Genomic DNA, 14,091 nt, shown 5'->3' on the forward strand with positions numbered 1-14,091 from the left:
TTACTTTTGAGCTATTTGGGGCTGTTTTCTGTTAAAATACTGCTTATGTCACATTTTATCTGTTCTTTTCTTCTGAGACTTAAGTACAGATTTGTTAGCCTTTTCACTTAATTCCACATTTCTGCTTATTTCTTTATTTTCTATTTTTTTCTCTATATGTTTCAATTTGGATTTTGTTAATGTTTTCCAGTTTACCAATCTATATTCTCTTGTGGCTAATTTGTTATTAAACCTATCTATGAAGATCTTAATTTCAGACATTTTATTTTTCAGTTCTAGAATTTCCATTTGATTGTTTTTATAGATTCCAGTGCTGGTCAATTGTTTATGTTTTCATCTATTTTCTTCAGCTTTCTCCCTGGTTTCTTGGGTATATTATCATAGATCTTTTGAAGTTCATTTTGACTGATAACTTTATTTTTATTTAGTTATTTATTTTTAATAAAGATCTGTTTCTTTTTTAAAAATTTATTTATTTTTGGCTGCATTGGGTCTTCATTGCTGCGTGCAGGCTTTCTCTAGTTGCAGCGAGTGGGGGCTTCTCATTGCGGTGGCTTCTCTTGCTGCAGAGCCTGGGTTCTAGGCTCGTGGGCTTCAGTAGTTTTGGCATGTGGGCTCAGTAGTTGTGGCACACAGGCTTAGTTGCTCCATGGTGTGTGGGATCTCCCTGGACCAGGGATCGAACCTGTGTCCCCTGCACTGGAAGGCAGATTCTTAACCACTGCACCACCAGGGAGGCCCTTACCTGATAACTTTAATATCTGTATCATTTGTATGACTATTTCTAATGGCATTTTATGGTTATTAATCAAATGGATCTGTCCCTTGGCATGCCTAGTAATTTTTATTTAATGATGGACATTAAATAAAGAAGCTATAGACTTTAGAATATATTGTATTTTTCCAGAAAAGATTTACTCTTTTCTCTGATAGATTTGGAGAGGAGGAAATCGAACACTCTAACCTAAGTAGGGAATGAAATGAGATGAGGTGAGGCTTCAATTTTGATAAGACTCAGTTTACCTCTGGTACCCCCTGTTCCTTGAATATAGCCCTCCATGGTGCTAAATAGAGAGATTGGCGTACTCAGCTGGGTCCCACCAGGCCCTGGTAGAGCTTGTCTCCTTAGCACAGATGGTATGGGAAATTCTGCCATGTTTCTTATTGATTTTTAGCTTAGATTTTTTTTTGCCCCTTACCCTATTAAACTTCAGAATTCAAAAAACATCTCAAGAAGAGAAACTGACTTTGTGTTTAAGTTCCCTTAATTTCCAGTTTTGCCACTCTAGCCCTGTGCAACTGACAAATGCTTGGCTAATTTCTGTGTCCAGAGCTGCAGGCTTCTACCAGGGCCAAAGCTGGATTATCAGCCTTTTGCCAATCTCCAGAATTGGCAAGTAGCCCCAAGGAAAAAATGGTGGGGATTGTTAGCTCACCTCTCAGAGGTGCTAGCCTCTGATGTCTTTGGTCCTACTGGCTTCTGCTGCTGTCTGATACCTTTTAGTGAATACTCATGGTATTTTATCTGGACTTTTCCAGTTTTTCCCAGCCAGAATATCAGTCATACACAAGCTGCTCAATCCCATGAGGAGATTTACCAGTTTTCTCAAATTTTGCTTTATGGTTGTAAAATGTTAGATGCATAGAAATATCTTCTAGTGGATTAAAATAATTATAAAATATCCTTCTTTATCTCTAGTAATGTATCTTATCTTAAAATCTACATTGGCTGATCTAGTTTCCTTTATTTTACTTTTAATCTACTTTAATTTTGTTTTTGCTTTTATTTCAATCAAGGTTAACTTAAAATTTGGAAGAATTGCTTCTTTTATATTTCATGTTTTTCTGACACATTTGACTTAAAATGATCATCATTCTATTTTTTTCCCTTCTATCCTTTCTTTATAATTTCATGTGATTTCTTTTTCATTAATTGTTTTTTTAAATATCATTCCCTTTACACTTTTGTTATCCCTCAGTAGTTACCTTAGAGATTAAAACATGTATCCTCAACTTATTATGCTCTAATATAAATTAATATTAAAAAATTTCCCATTAATGAAAGCACCTTGGGACACTTAAATTCACTTATACCCTCTCATCTTATGTGCTATTTATTGTTATGCATTTTAATTTATATATTTTGTACCCTATAGGGTATTATTGTTTTTGTTTTGTGAATTCAGTAATTACTGGATTTACTCTAATATTTTTCCTCTCCGTTTCTCTTCATTTGTTTCTATACCTCTATGTTTCATCTGTGATTATTTTACTTCTGCCTGAAGAATTCCCATTTAATAATTCTTTCACTGGAGGTCTGTTGCTGATGAATTCCCAGTTTGTCTGAAAAATGTTTTTATATTACCTTAATTCTTGAAGGAAGTGTTTGCTGGACAAAGACGTCTACGTTAACAATGATTCTTTTTTTTTTGTAACATGTTAGGGATTGGCTTCTAGCTTTCATAGTTTCTGTTGAGAAGGCAGTTGTCAGTATTACTATTGCTCCTTTGAAAGTAATGTGTCTTTTGTATACAGCTGTTTTTAAAAGAGTTCTCTCTTTTTTCACAGTCTAGGTGTGGCTTTCTTTGTATTTATCCTATTATATATTCAGTAACTATAGCACCTTTAATGACTATGCTCTCTTTTCAGATTCAGAAGTCTTTGGCGTGCTGTGGTAGCGGGAAAGGATTTAACCTATTTTTACTGAAAGAGGTGCTTTCATTCCATAATTAGAGATATAAACAAAATCCCCAGTGTCAAGAGTCCTGAGTGCCAGGACAATTACTCTGAAAATCATTACACATCCACAGTATGGAGCAGTTCACTAATCTGAGAGTAGCAAAGTGAGAGCTTTATATGCTCCATACCTCATGCCACCCAAATCCCAAACAGGTATTTGATATGGGGAATGAAAACAACCTTGAAATTATTTTAATGCAGGAGTTTCCTGGAAAGCTATTAGCTCTAAAATTGCTTATTCTTCTGCTGCAATAACCCATGGTAAAAGCATTTTGGAAGGGTAAATAGCTGCTGAAGTTGACTTTCAATTTAATTGATTTTATATTTTGGTGTAATAATGATTTAGTAGAACCTAAATAAGATTCAGATACCTGAACTATACTTCAGTCCCACATGGGGGGAAATTCAAGGGTGCATGACCCATCCATCAGTCAAAAATAATTAAAAGCAATTAAAAAAATTTTGGAGCCTCCCTTTAAGAATGTCAACGGGATGACAGTGCCTGCTTAATGCATCACACAGCATCTTTAGAATCCTCTGTGCTTTTCTACTCATGATACCCACCAAAGAGATGGTCGCTACATTCCCAGGTCTTCTCTGTCTCACTCAATTTCATTTCCCAAACAATATTCTCACAGAACCACATCTGTGTCTCCTCTTCCTTGACGCCTTCATTATGCTCAAAAAATATAATCACTTGCCCTATTCCTCAGTTCTAGCAAAGACCAAATTCCCCTAAAAGGACAGTTGAGTAATTTATCCTCTAAGGGGACTCTTTTTAATAGGCAAGGGAAGTATATGGTTAGGAATATTAGGAATAAGTTTCATCCCCAACCATTAAAAAGTTTAAGCATTATGGGCTTCCCTGGTGGTGCAGTGGTTGAGAATCTGCCTGCTAATGCAGGGGACACGGGTTCGAGCCCTGGTCTGGGAGGATCCCACATGCCGCGGAGCAACTAGGCCTGTGAGCCACAACTACTGAGCCTGCGCATCTGGAGCCTGTGCTCCACAAGAGAGGCCGCAATAGTGAGAGGCCCGCACACCGTGATGAAGAGTGGCCCCCACTTGCCACAACTAGAGATAGCCCTTGCTCAGAAATGAAGACCCAAAGCAGCAAAAATAAATAAATTAATTAATAAACTCCTATCCCCAAAATCTAAAAAAAAAAAAAAAAAAAGTTTAAGCATTATAAATTAATATGTTTGTGACATAATGCACATATGCCCTAAATATTGAGGATGAATTAGCTTAAGGGACTAAGAATATTTCCAAATTGTCTATTAGTATATCTTCTCTGCTGCTACAAAATTACCTGGCTAACATGGTATTTGGGCCCATTAGAATGATGCAACTCAGGTCAAGTTCTATGTTATCCAAGCCATTGCTGGCTGAGATATTTCCCATCTTAGTGACCAGGTACTGGTAAATAACACTAGTGAGGCATTGACTACATCTAGATGGCTCTGGAGGCAGACATTCTAGGTATGAACCTTCCCTCTACTTATTACTAATCATGTGAATTTATATACATTCATTTCCCTGGTCTTTTGTTTCCTTACCCACACTATGTGGACAATATTATCTCACACTGGGGCATAACAGGCACATAAAAAATACTCAATAAATGGTAGCTATTTATAAGTTCCTTTATCTATTTATATATACATTCTTAATTTACATGTTTTTCAGAGTGCATATGGCTCAGGTGGCATTGTGTATTCTATATCAAATAATCCGTTTATGTCTTTATATAATTCCAAGTAATCAGAATACCTGCGGGCATTTTTAAGGAGAGTCTCAGAACTCAATGAATCAAATGGATACATGTCTTCATTACTCTGGCCTTCACCTAGTGTAGATCTGATGGGCAAGATTCTTTACAGAACTGTGACAAAGTAGATTATTCTTGGTTTCTTTTTGCCTCTCTACCCCAGGCTGCTGCTTTACAAAACTTCAAGTAATTCTGTTCATATTGGATCTATGTTCTCCAGAGACTGCTAGCCCCATAAAGTACAATGTGAAGTGTCCCCTGGAGTTGTGCAAATGACAGAACTGCTTCCATTAGTCACACTTATTATATCTAAAAAAAAGGCCTAACATAGTAAAAAGAGGAAAAGTTCTTTGTCACAGAGATCTGGATTAAAGTCCTAGCTAATATCCAAGCCAGTGGTGAGATCTTAGGCTGAAAATTAAGTATCTGAAACTCAGATTCCTTAGTTACAAAATAAATATTTCTAACTGATGGCTTTTCTTCATGAGTAATAATATATAAACATTATATAATAACAATTTTAATGGATCAGTTAACCCTTATACATGTTTGCTATGTTCCAGGCATTATTCTATGTACTTGACTATATTAACTTGTTTAATCCTCTTGTGAGGATAACTTTATGAGGTAAGCATTTTCTTATTACTCCCATTTTATAGGTGAGAAACGGGTGTTGAGAAAGTAAGTAATTTGCTTGAGGAAAATGGTCATGAAACCCAATAGTCTGACTCTAGAATCTGTTCTCCTGATCAATGGACTATACTTCTTCATACACATGTGAGAGTTGCATACATTTGCATATATCATTTGGTATATAAATATTACTTAAGTTATATGTCTGACCTATATAGTTGCTTCTTCAGAACTTTTGGTCTGCTGACCATCAGTTCCAAAATACTTGAAATCTTAAAACTTTGAGAACTTGGATCCAAGAAAGAAAGAGATTTTTAAAACCCTACCTGGGAGCAATATCCAAGACATTTATTAATATTCCACCCATACAAAAGCTTCCTGTTGCATTAGCGAGTATCAGGAAAATCATAGTGCCATGGAAGCTGGAACTCAGGTAAAGCAGGCACAGGCTGAAGAGGGCAGGCAGGAGAAGTCCTGGGGAGGGATTCAGATGACACAGTCAGGTGCATCCCAAAGATGGGGGTGAAATGCCCCAAAGTGCTTGAATGTCCTGGCTGTTTCTTACCTAGAAAGGTGAAGAGCTTCCGGATGGTGAGCAGGTTGAGAATATTCCTGGACAGGAAGACGTCTGCCATATGACCTGCTAGGATAGCAAAAATCCAGGCAAACAAATGGGGGAGGGAAGACAGCAGCCCATTCTGAGGAAGGAATGTTATTGTGAGTGAGTAACAGGATAAGCCCTACACTGAAATTCAGTATCTAAAATTTGTATTGTCATATAGGAAAGCAACAATGTACAATCCCAGAGTTACTTCTGGGGACACACTACCCAAGAGAAAGAGAAAAATCGTTTGGACGTCAGAAACGGTCATCACAATCTGCCTAGTTTTCTGTTGGGACCTGAAAGTTCTAGATGGTAGAGAGGAAAACTATGTTGGGAATGGGAAATGCTGTCTGTGGGGAAAATGATAGAGATGATAATGATAACAACTGAAAACATGTATATGGTGCTTATTGTGGACCAGCTGCTGTTAATCCTTGCAGCAAATCCATGATCTCATGGAAGATAAAATTGAATCTTAGAGAGCTTAAGTGACCTCACTGTTACACTCGTCACTAAGCTGGGTTACTGGAAGTTCATTATAGAATGTCTCAAAATGGCAAGCCCAGACTCCATTTCTAAAGGAGTCTTTTCTGGTTATTATGGCATCAAACAACAGAAGGTTCCAGGCATCAGTAATTCTCCAAGTCAGACAACCAATGAAAGTGCCAGTCCTTTCAGAGCAAGCTGTGAGTCATGGGTTCACAACCCAGGACTCTTTGCCTTTCCCCAGGGGAGAGGATTGGTATGAGCTGGAAAGAGGGGTAGAGCCTGGCCAACTGACTTTCAGGAAAGGATCCGACCCTGCAGGGAACAATGGTGTTGAGCCTTAAGGAATACATAAGGGTGATTATACAGGGAATGGGAGATAGGGAATCTGTGGGAATGTTGGTGAGTGTGTATTGTTGTGGGAGTGCTAGACAACATGTCTACACCTTTTATTCTGGGCAATGTTGACCTAAGAATTGGAAACAGTGACATCTCCAGGTAAAGAACATCAGCTAAGTAGTACAGGGGTGGGCAAGAGCTAGGACTAGAGTCATGGGAGAAAAGGAAATGGGTGCAAAGTCCTTCATAAAGTGAAGAACAGAAGGTGTACTTACCTCTTTTACATTAATATGAAACTTGGAGTTGATAAACATTGGTGTATACAGACTCAGGAAGCTATTTGCCCAGAAAAAGGCAAAATTACAGAGGGAAATGACCCAGAGTGGAAGAGACTTAAGCACAGCCTTGATGGGCAGAGATGGTACACTTGAACTGACCTGGAAAGGAACCCATTAATCATTAGCACATTAGGACAAGATGGAACACATTTTATTTGGCACAGAATCTGGGAGATACCAAAGTGGAGCATGCGTGTTCTACCTGCTGCACGAGGGTGGACATGATGTATTCCTTCTCACTTTTGCTTATACACGGGTGGTCCTCTGGGTCCTCATAAAACAGAACGAACCAGAGAAGACTTAAGGCACAACCACAAGCACCTATTGGAACAGGACAAGTTAGAATTGGAATTGCTTCTGTCTATAGTGTGTTTCTTTTCCAAACTGGCATTTTTCATTTTTGGTCTGAGAACCTAGACCTCCTCTTTTCTTTTTTGGAACTTTGCAACAAAGCTCACATTTTGATAGTTTTCTCCATATCCATAGCTGCCTCTTTCAACAGAATGAATTTTACAGAAATGGTGGTAAACCCTCTGGCTTCTCCTGATCTCCTAGCCTCAATTTTTTTCCACGCAGGATAGCTGGACCTCCCGGCTCTTAGGCCATCATCTGTACAGATTCCTAATGTATTCTACTGTGAGAGTACGGCATAGCTGAGCCCACACAGGGCTTGACAATCACCCAGTTGTTGTTGTTTTTTTTAAAGTTAAATCTTACTTTTAAATCAATCTTATTTTAAAGATGTTGGGGGTAGGAGTTTATTAATTAATTAATTAATTTTTGTTGTGTTGGATCTTCGTTTCTGTGCGAGGGCTTTCTCTAGTTGTGGCAAGTGGGGGCCGCTCTTCATGGCGGTGCGCGGGCCTCTCACTATCGCGGCCTTTCTTGTTGCAGAGCACAGGCTCCAGACGTGCAGGCTCAGTAGTTGTGGCTCACGGGCCTAGTTGCTCCGCAGCATGAGGGATCTTCCCAGACCAGGGCTCAAACTCATGTCCCCTGCACTGGCAGGCAGATTCTCAACCACTGCGCCACCAGGAAAGCCCCAATCACCCAGTTTTGAGAGCTAGGCCTTAGCTATGCTCCTAAGATGCAGACCAGGCCTTAGGGATTGTCCAAGTCCCATAAGAGTTTGCCAAATTATTTGTTGTTTTTCAGTTTTTTATACTAATGATCTGATCATAAGGAATCCTCTGTTAGGACAGGGAGTATGTAGTACTCAGTAGTCAGGCTTCCAGAATTGCATTCATTCATCTGAAAAATATTGGTTAAATGTCCATTATGTACCATGAACCATTCTAGGTCCTGCGAATACAACAGTGAATAAAACAGACAAAGCCCTGCCTTCACAGACTTTAGTTTCTAATGGATGAGACAAAGATAATGAAAAGTAGTTAAATAAAAGGTAGTAAATGTCAGTGAAAAGAGCTATGGCGGAGAGTTATGGGGGAGGAAGGAAGGAGTACCATGTTCAGGGAAGGCTAGGACGTGGATGGGGCACAGACACTCCAGGCACAGGGGGAAATAAGTACCAAAGCCCAGAGTTATGAGGCCAGTGCCACTGGGCAGGGAGCAAGGTGAGGGTGAACACGGATGAGGATGAGAGGTAATGAGGTAAGACCATGTGGAAACTTGGAGCCACTGTGAGATCTCAGATGTTTACAACACACTTTAAGACAACACTAAAAGAATACTTGGACAGTATACCGTTTCCACCTCATTCTGTGACCTGAGAGCCCAAACCCAAGGCAAAATGTAAATGAAGAAAAGTGAGCACCCAATAAATACACATGCAATACATATATTTCTCTATATTATTGTACTCAACCCTCAGAAAATACATTTGATACTATTAGCTCTTTTTCAAAATAAGAAGACTGATGCTCAGAACGATCTGCTTGCTTACCCAGGGACACATGATTAGTAAGTGGTAACTGACACTTAAGCATGGATTATATTGTCTAGGGAGGGAAAATAGCCCTAGAGGAGGAGGCTGGAGAAAAGCTTGGAAGAAAGACAACAGTTAATGGCAAGCAGAAGAGGAGAATCTGCAAAGGAGACTGAGAGGGAATGGCCAGATGGATGGAGTCCATTGTAGGAAGAACAGTGTCAGAGAGACTGAGGTGAGAAGGAAATGTCCAGTCACTGAGGTTCAGTGCATGGAGTCAGAGGCAAAGGCACAAGGGAAAGAATGGTATTGTTGAATATGATTGAGAGTTCAGGTCAAATGTGGACTGAAAAACTTCCACTTGATCTATGGGCATGGAGCTTGGCCAGCATTTGGGAGGCATATAAGGAGTTTAGAAGTTATCACTCCCATCCTTACAACAAGGAAAATGTTGAACAAACTAAAAATCAATAACTCTTCTTTGATCCATCAGAGAATTGAGGTCACAGGGCAAACCACTGCCCTCCTGTCTCTAGAGAGACAGACAGGCAGATACAGAGAATGACAACTTCCCAGAACAGAAGCCCAGAAACAGAAAACTCCATTGGAACCAGTCAGTTCTAGGGTAGGAAAACCTAGCAATTGATGGCTTGCTTTAGGTTCAGTGTAGACAAGTGTGAGAGATGAAAAGTCTGGGGATGGGGGCCCAGTCTTAAGAAGACCCCTCACACTTTTGTGAGTTTTATCTCCAGAACACCTACCAGGTTCTCACAGTGAATATAAGAGAAAAATCCCTCCATCCTTACAGGAGAGGAGGGGAAAAGTAGTTATTTTGAATTATGTCTAGAGCATTCTGTTCTTAACAAAAACTGCTCAAAGGGAAACTGTTTTGCCAGAGCCTAACCAACTTAAGGGAAGGGAAATATTCAACTCCAGCCCCTTCCTCTTGTCTCACTTAAAGAGGGGGAAAAAAAAAACTGAGAAGGACTTGTGAAGGTCAAGTCCAGGGCAGAGGCTCACTAAAATACTGATACCTAATCACATCACTATAGAACACTGTCTCCCCACGTACACACCTTACCACCACATCAAAAGTGTCCTGCACGTTATTGGGAATCCACCTAGAAGAACTGCACAACACAAACCTTATTTAAGAAGTCTCTAGAGAAACTCAAAGACAAGGAAAGACAAAAACAAAGACACCAGAGGAAGCTGTAGCCTCTGAAACTTATAACTATAGCACACAGTAAGCACAGCCTAACCCCTAGCCAGAAAATCATAAAACCTCACACTAAAGGGCTATTTTTCTCAGTTCCTTTTACCTAGTATATCTTGTTAGCTTTCAACAAGAAAAACATGAGGCACACTAACAGACAAAAAATGTAGTTTGAAGAGACAGAGCAAGCATCAGATCCAGACTGAGACATAGCAGAGGTGTTGGAATGATCAGATCAAGAAGTTAAAACAACTTTTATTAAAATGCTTATAGAAAAAGCAGACAACACACAAAAACATGAGTAATGTAAGTAGAGAGTTGGAAACGCTAATAAGGAATCAAAAGAAAATGCTAGAAATCAAAAACACTGTAACAGAAATGAAGAATGCATTTAACGAGAGACTAGACACGGTCGAGGAAAAATCACTGAGCTTCAAGAAATGTCCATAGAAACTTCCAAACCTGAATTGCAAATAGAGTAAAAGAATAAAAAAGAACAGAATATCCAAGAATTGTGGGACAATTACAATAGTGTAGTATACATGTAACGGGAATATCAGAAAGAGAAGAGAAAGGAACAGAAGAAATATTTGAAGCAATAATTACTGAGAATTTCCCAAAAGTAATGATAGACACAAAACCACAGATAGAGGAAGCTCAGAGAACACAAAAAGGATGAATATCAATCAATCAATCAATAAATTTACACGTAGGTATATCATATTCAAACTGCAGAAAATAAAAGAGAAAATTTTGAAAGAAGCCAGAGGAAAGAAAATGACCCGGGTAGTCGGGTTTAAATTTAGACCAGGTCACAAATCCCTGGTCACTGATCTGGGACTTGACCTCTTCTGTTCCAACCCAGATCCAGTCCCACACCACTAGGGGTTTTGAATGGCTCTGTATAGAAATTCTTGGCTTCCCCATCATGCTCCATCTACATTCTCTGCAAGTAGTTTTGCCTGTCACCTCCCGGCCCAGCCTCAATTCAGTGAATGTGGGGAAGAGTCCTGCCAGTTCTGAAAGAGCCTTGGTTGTATATGAGAAAAAAATTCTGGGAGTGATCATTAGAAGGAAAGTCATGGGCTCTGATGACCCTATAATTCTGATGCCACAGACTTCTACCCTATGAAGAAGGCTTGGCTGGAGTGGGGCCAGAATGGGCTCATTACAATGTAGAATCCAAGGCAAGGCCCCTCCTGCCTGGGCTTCAGAGCAGCTCTAGCTCTGATGGAAGCCATAAGTGATCTTGGCAAGGGCTCTCTTGATAGTAGAATGGGTCAGACACTTAGTCAGACATAAGTTGAGGAGACAGTGGGTGGCTAGGAAATGGGGGCAGTGGGTGTAGACAGGTTGTTCAATAATTTTGACTCTTAAAAGGGAGGTAACTTGAAAGAGACAGCAGGGAAAGGGAGCCATTTTAGAGATTTGAGGAGAGTAGTTTTGAGAAGTTTGAAATAGTATTTATGGAGAGAAACATGGCAGGACAGCCAGGCCCTTTTAAGTGCAAATGTGAGTGTATGGTTCAATTTGTTCTGTATGGTAATTTTCCCCAGCAATTATCAGCTGCTTAAAAGCAGGTATTATTTTGTTCTTTAAAATAGTATTGATTAGATTTATTTAACTTTATTGAGAAGAGCATTCAAATGGAACCACAAAACATCCTGGTTTTAGTTTGCCTCTGCCGCTAACTTGGGCAGGTTATTTCACATCTATGGGCACCGTAAGACTCATTGTAAGAGTTGTGGTGGCAACACCTAAATCCCTATACTGCTGCCATCTAAGTGATGGCACTCTTCCCCTATTCTAAGTGATAAGAAAAAGCAGATGGGGCAATTCATGGTAAAGCTGTTATCATAGTATAATGCATAGTCCCTTTCTTTGCGCTTCATAGAGCCACCCATGAGAATTGCAAATGACAAATGTTGTATACATGTATATGATGTTGAAATATGAATACATCATGAATACTGGAGCTCACCCAACTTTTGACCAGCAATGTTGGGCAACGTTAATTATTGAAAAGTTTTTCTTACATGGAGCTGAACCTTCACCTCCCTATAATTTCCTGCGTATTAGTTTTAGTTTTGCAATGCAGAGCAGGTATGCATTTCTCTTACATGAGAGTCCTGTAAGGCATGCCTGCTCAAGTTTTCATTTCACCAGGTTAGACAGTTCCAAGTCTTCCAGCCCTTTCCTGACATAGGGTTTGTGTAATATCACTATACTGACCATTACTTACTACTGATGACTAATGCAGTGATGAAGAACAATGAAATTGTGAGGATGGAAGACATGCCTCTGCCATTTGCTCACTGTGGGTACTGGGGGTTCCCTGTTTGTCCCTCTAGATCCACTCTCCACCCTTCTTTACCCTGCTTTGGCCACAGATGGCTGACTTGAATGAGTATCAACCGGTCCCTATGTTCTCTGCTTTCCAGATAGATTTAGGCAGCAGAAAGCTTGAGCAGAAGATGAGAGGGAGAGAGTTGAATGAGATTAGCATGTCTCTTTCTTTAGTTATCACCTTCCCTAGCATTGCCTCAGTCTATATGCTCTTTTATGAAAAGTCATGGGTCCTCTCAAGGCAGCCATCTCTACAGGACTCTCTCCTAGTAGATTCCCATCGACTACACCCTTACTTGCCCTTTTGGTCCTGGGGATGGTATTAGCTTCCATTTTGCTAGCACCTGATTACTGCTCTATCCATTTGATTCTGCCACATCTTTATTTACCATTTTAAAGAATCACTTTGTAATAGATCCTTCTGAATTAAGTCTCTGTAATTTTCCTTACATATCAAACGAGCACAATAGCACCCATCCACAGTCCCTTATCCACAAATCTGAAACCAAGATTTGAAAGCCAAAAGTGATTTTCTAACTTATTTAGAAACCTCAATCCTTTATAGTTTTTCATTTATTCCAATTTCTGAGAATTTCATGTTTCACTTCAGAAATTAATGTGTTTGATTATGAGATGATGCTCTAAATTTTGCTTGGGATGTTAAATATAAATAGTATACTCATATTATCTTTGATCTATTCTGATCATCCCTTTCCCCAAGAGTTTCATGTAAGGATACGTATCTGTAGCATCGATGTTGTAGAATTGTGAAATTATATACAGTAATGCATGTATAGTTCTGAGCATGATGTCTTGCTTATAATAAGAAATTCATGAATGTTGACTGCTCTTTTTCCTTCAATGGGATTTATGATTTTTAATATTGCTAACTTCATATAAACTACTGTATTCCACTTTTATTTTTAAGTTTAAAAAATTCTGAATAATGACTGGGATTTTTATAGAAAAAGACTCACCAAAAATATAAAAGACCATAGGCCATCCCAGGGAGTCACAGATGAATCCTGTTATAAGTAGGACAACACAGGGTCCTAGCAGAAGTCCTAATCAGAAGGCACAAAGAACACCCCCAATGAATGCAGGCATCTGGAAGTAGAAATGATGTAGTCTCATGGTAGCAGTGAACAATTTATAGTGAAATATTTGTATAACATATAACACCGAACAGAAGAAAATAATAAAATATTTGCTTTTCTCTCTTTTCTCTGTTGTTTGAGATAAGGAAGTCTCTTCTCCATCCCAGACAACTTCCATATCTTTAAAGTGAGGATGGTTTCCAAAGCCCTTGACAGTTCAAAACATACATGTTTCTTACGGCTCTAGGGCAGCACATGCTACAATGAGATGACAATGAGATTAAACATTCTAGGCCCCTAGTCATTACCTGATAAACTCAGAGAGGTAAGTCGGACTTGTTCCAAGGGAGGAGCCCACTTGATCCATACTACTTGCTGAGTTGTTAATGCTATCCCCTGAAAGAAGAATGATTAGAACATTTGATCTCTGACACTTTCTGTGAATTTAAACTCTTGGTTCAGTTTTTGTATTATCTTAATACCTGGAATAGTCCCTGGATCACTCGGCATATGATGACCAAAGCTTCTCCAAATTCAGCTGCCAGTGGGATGAGCAGAGTAAATAGAGAGCTGAGGAACAATGCAGAACCAACCATTTTCTTTAAGGAGTATATTCCAGATAAATATCCAGCAGGAA

The 14,091-nt window shown here is 39.2% G+C and overlaps 1 protein-coding gene across 1 annotated transcript in view; it reads right to left on the bottom strand.

Moving 5' to 3' along the window:
* SLC17A1 (solute carrier family 17 member 1) overlaps positions 1-14,091 on the bottom strand; it is a 48,711-nt gene that overhangs the window by 12,066 nt on the left and 22,554 nt on the right. Inside the window, 7 exon segments of the mRNA XM_007471216.1 lie at positions 5,470-5,617; positions 5,709-5,841; positions 6,848-7,009; positions 7,113-7,231; positions 13,335-13,421; positions 13,763-13,850; positions 13,937-14,091. The exon segment at positions 13,937-14,091 is cut by the window's right edge and continues 9 nt beyond it. Coding sequence (XP_007471278.1) covers positions 5,470-5,617; positions 5,709-5,841; positions 6,848-7,009; positions 7,113-7,231; positions 13,335-13,421; positions 13,763-13,850; positions 13,937-14,091 — 892 coding nt within the window.

The sequence above is a fragment of the Lipotes vexillifer genome, unplaced genomic scaffold (assembly GCF_000442215.2).
Source record: "Lipotes vexillifer unplaced genomic scaffold, Lipotes_vexillifer_v1.1 scaffold56, whole genome shotgun sequence".
NCBI classification, from domain to species: domain Eukaryota; kingdom Metazoa; phylum Chordata; class Mammalia; order Artiodactyla; family Lipotidae; genus Lipotes; species Lipotes vexillifer.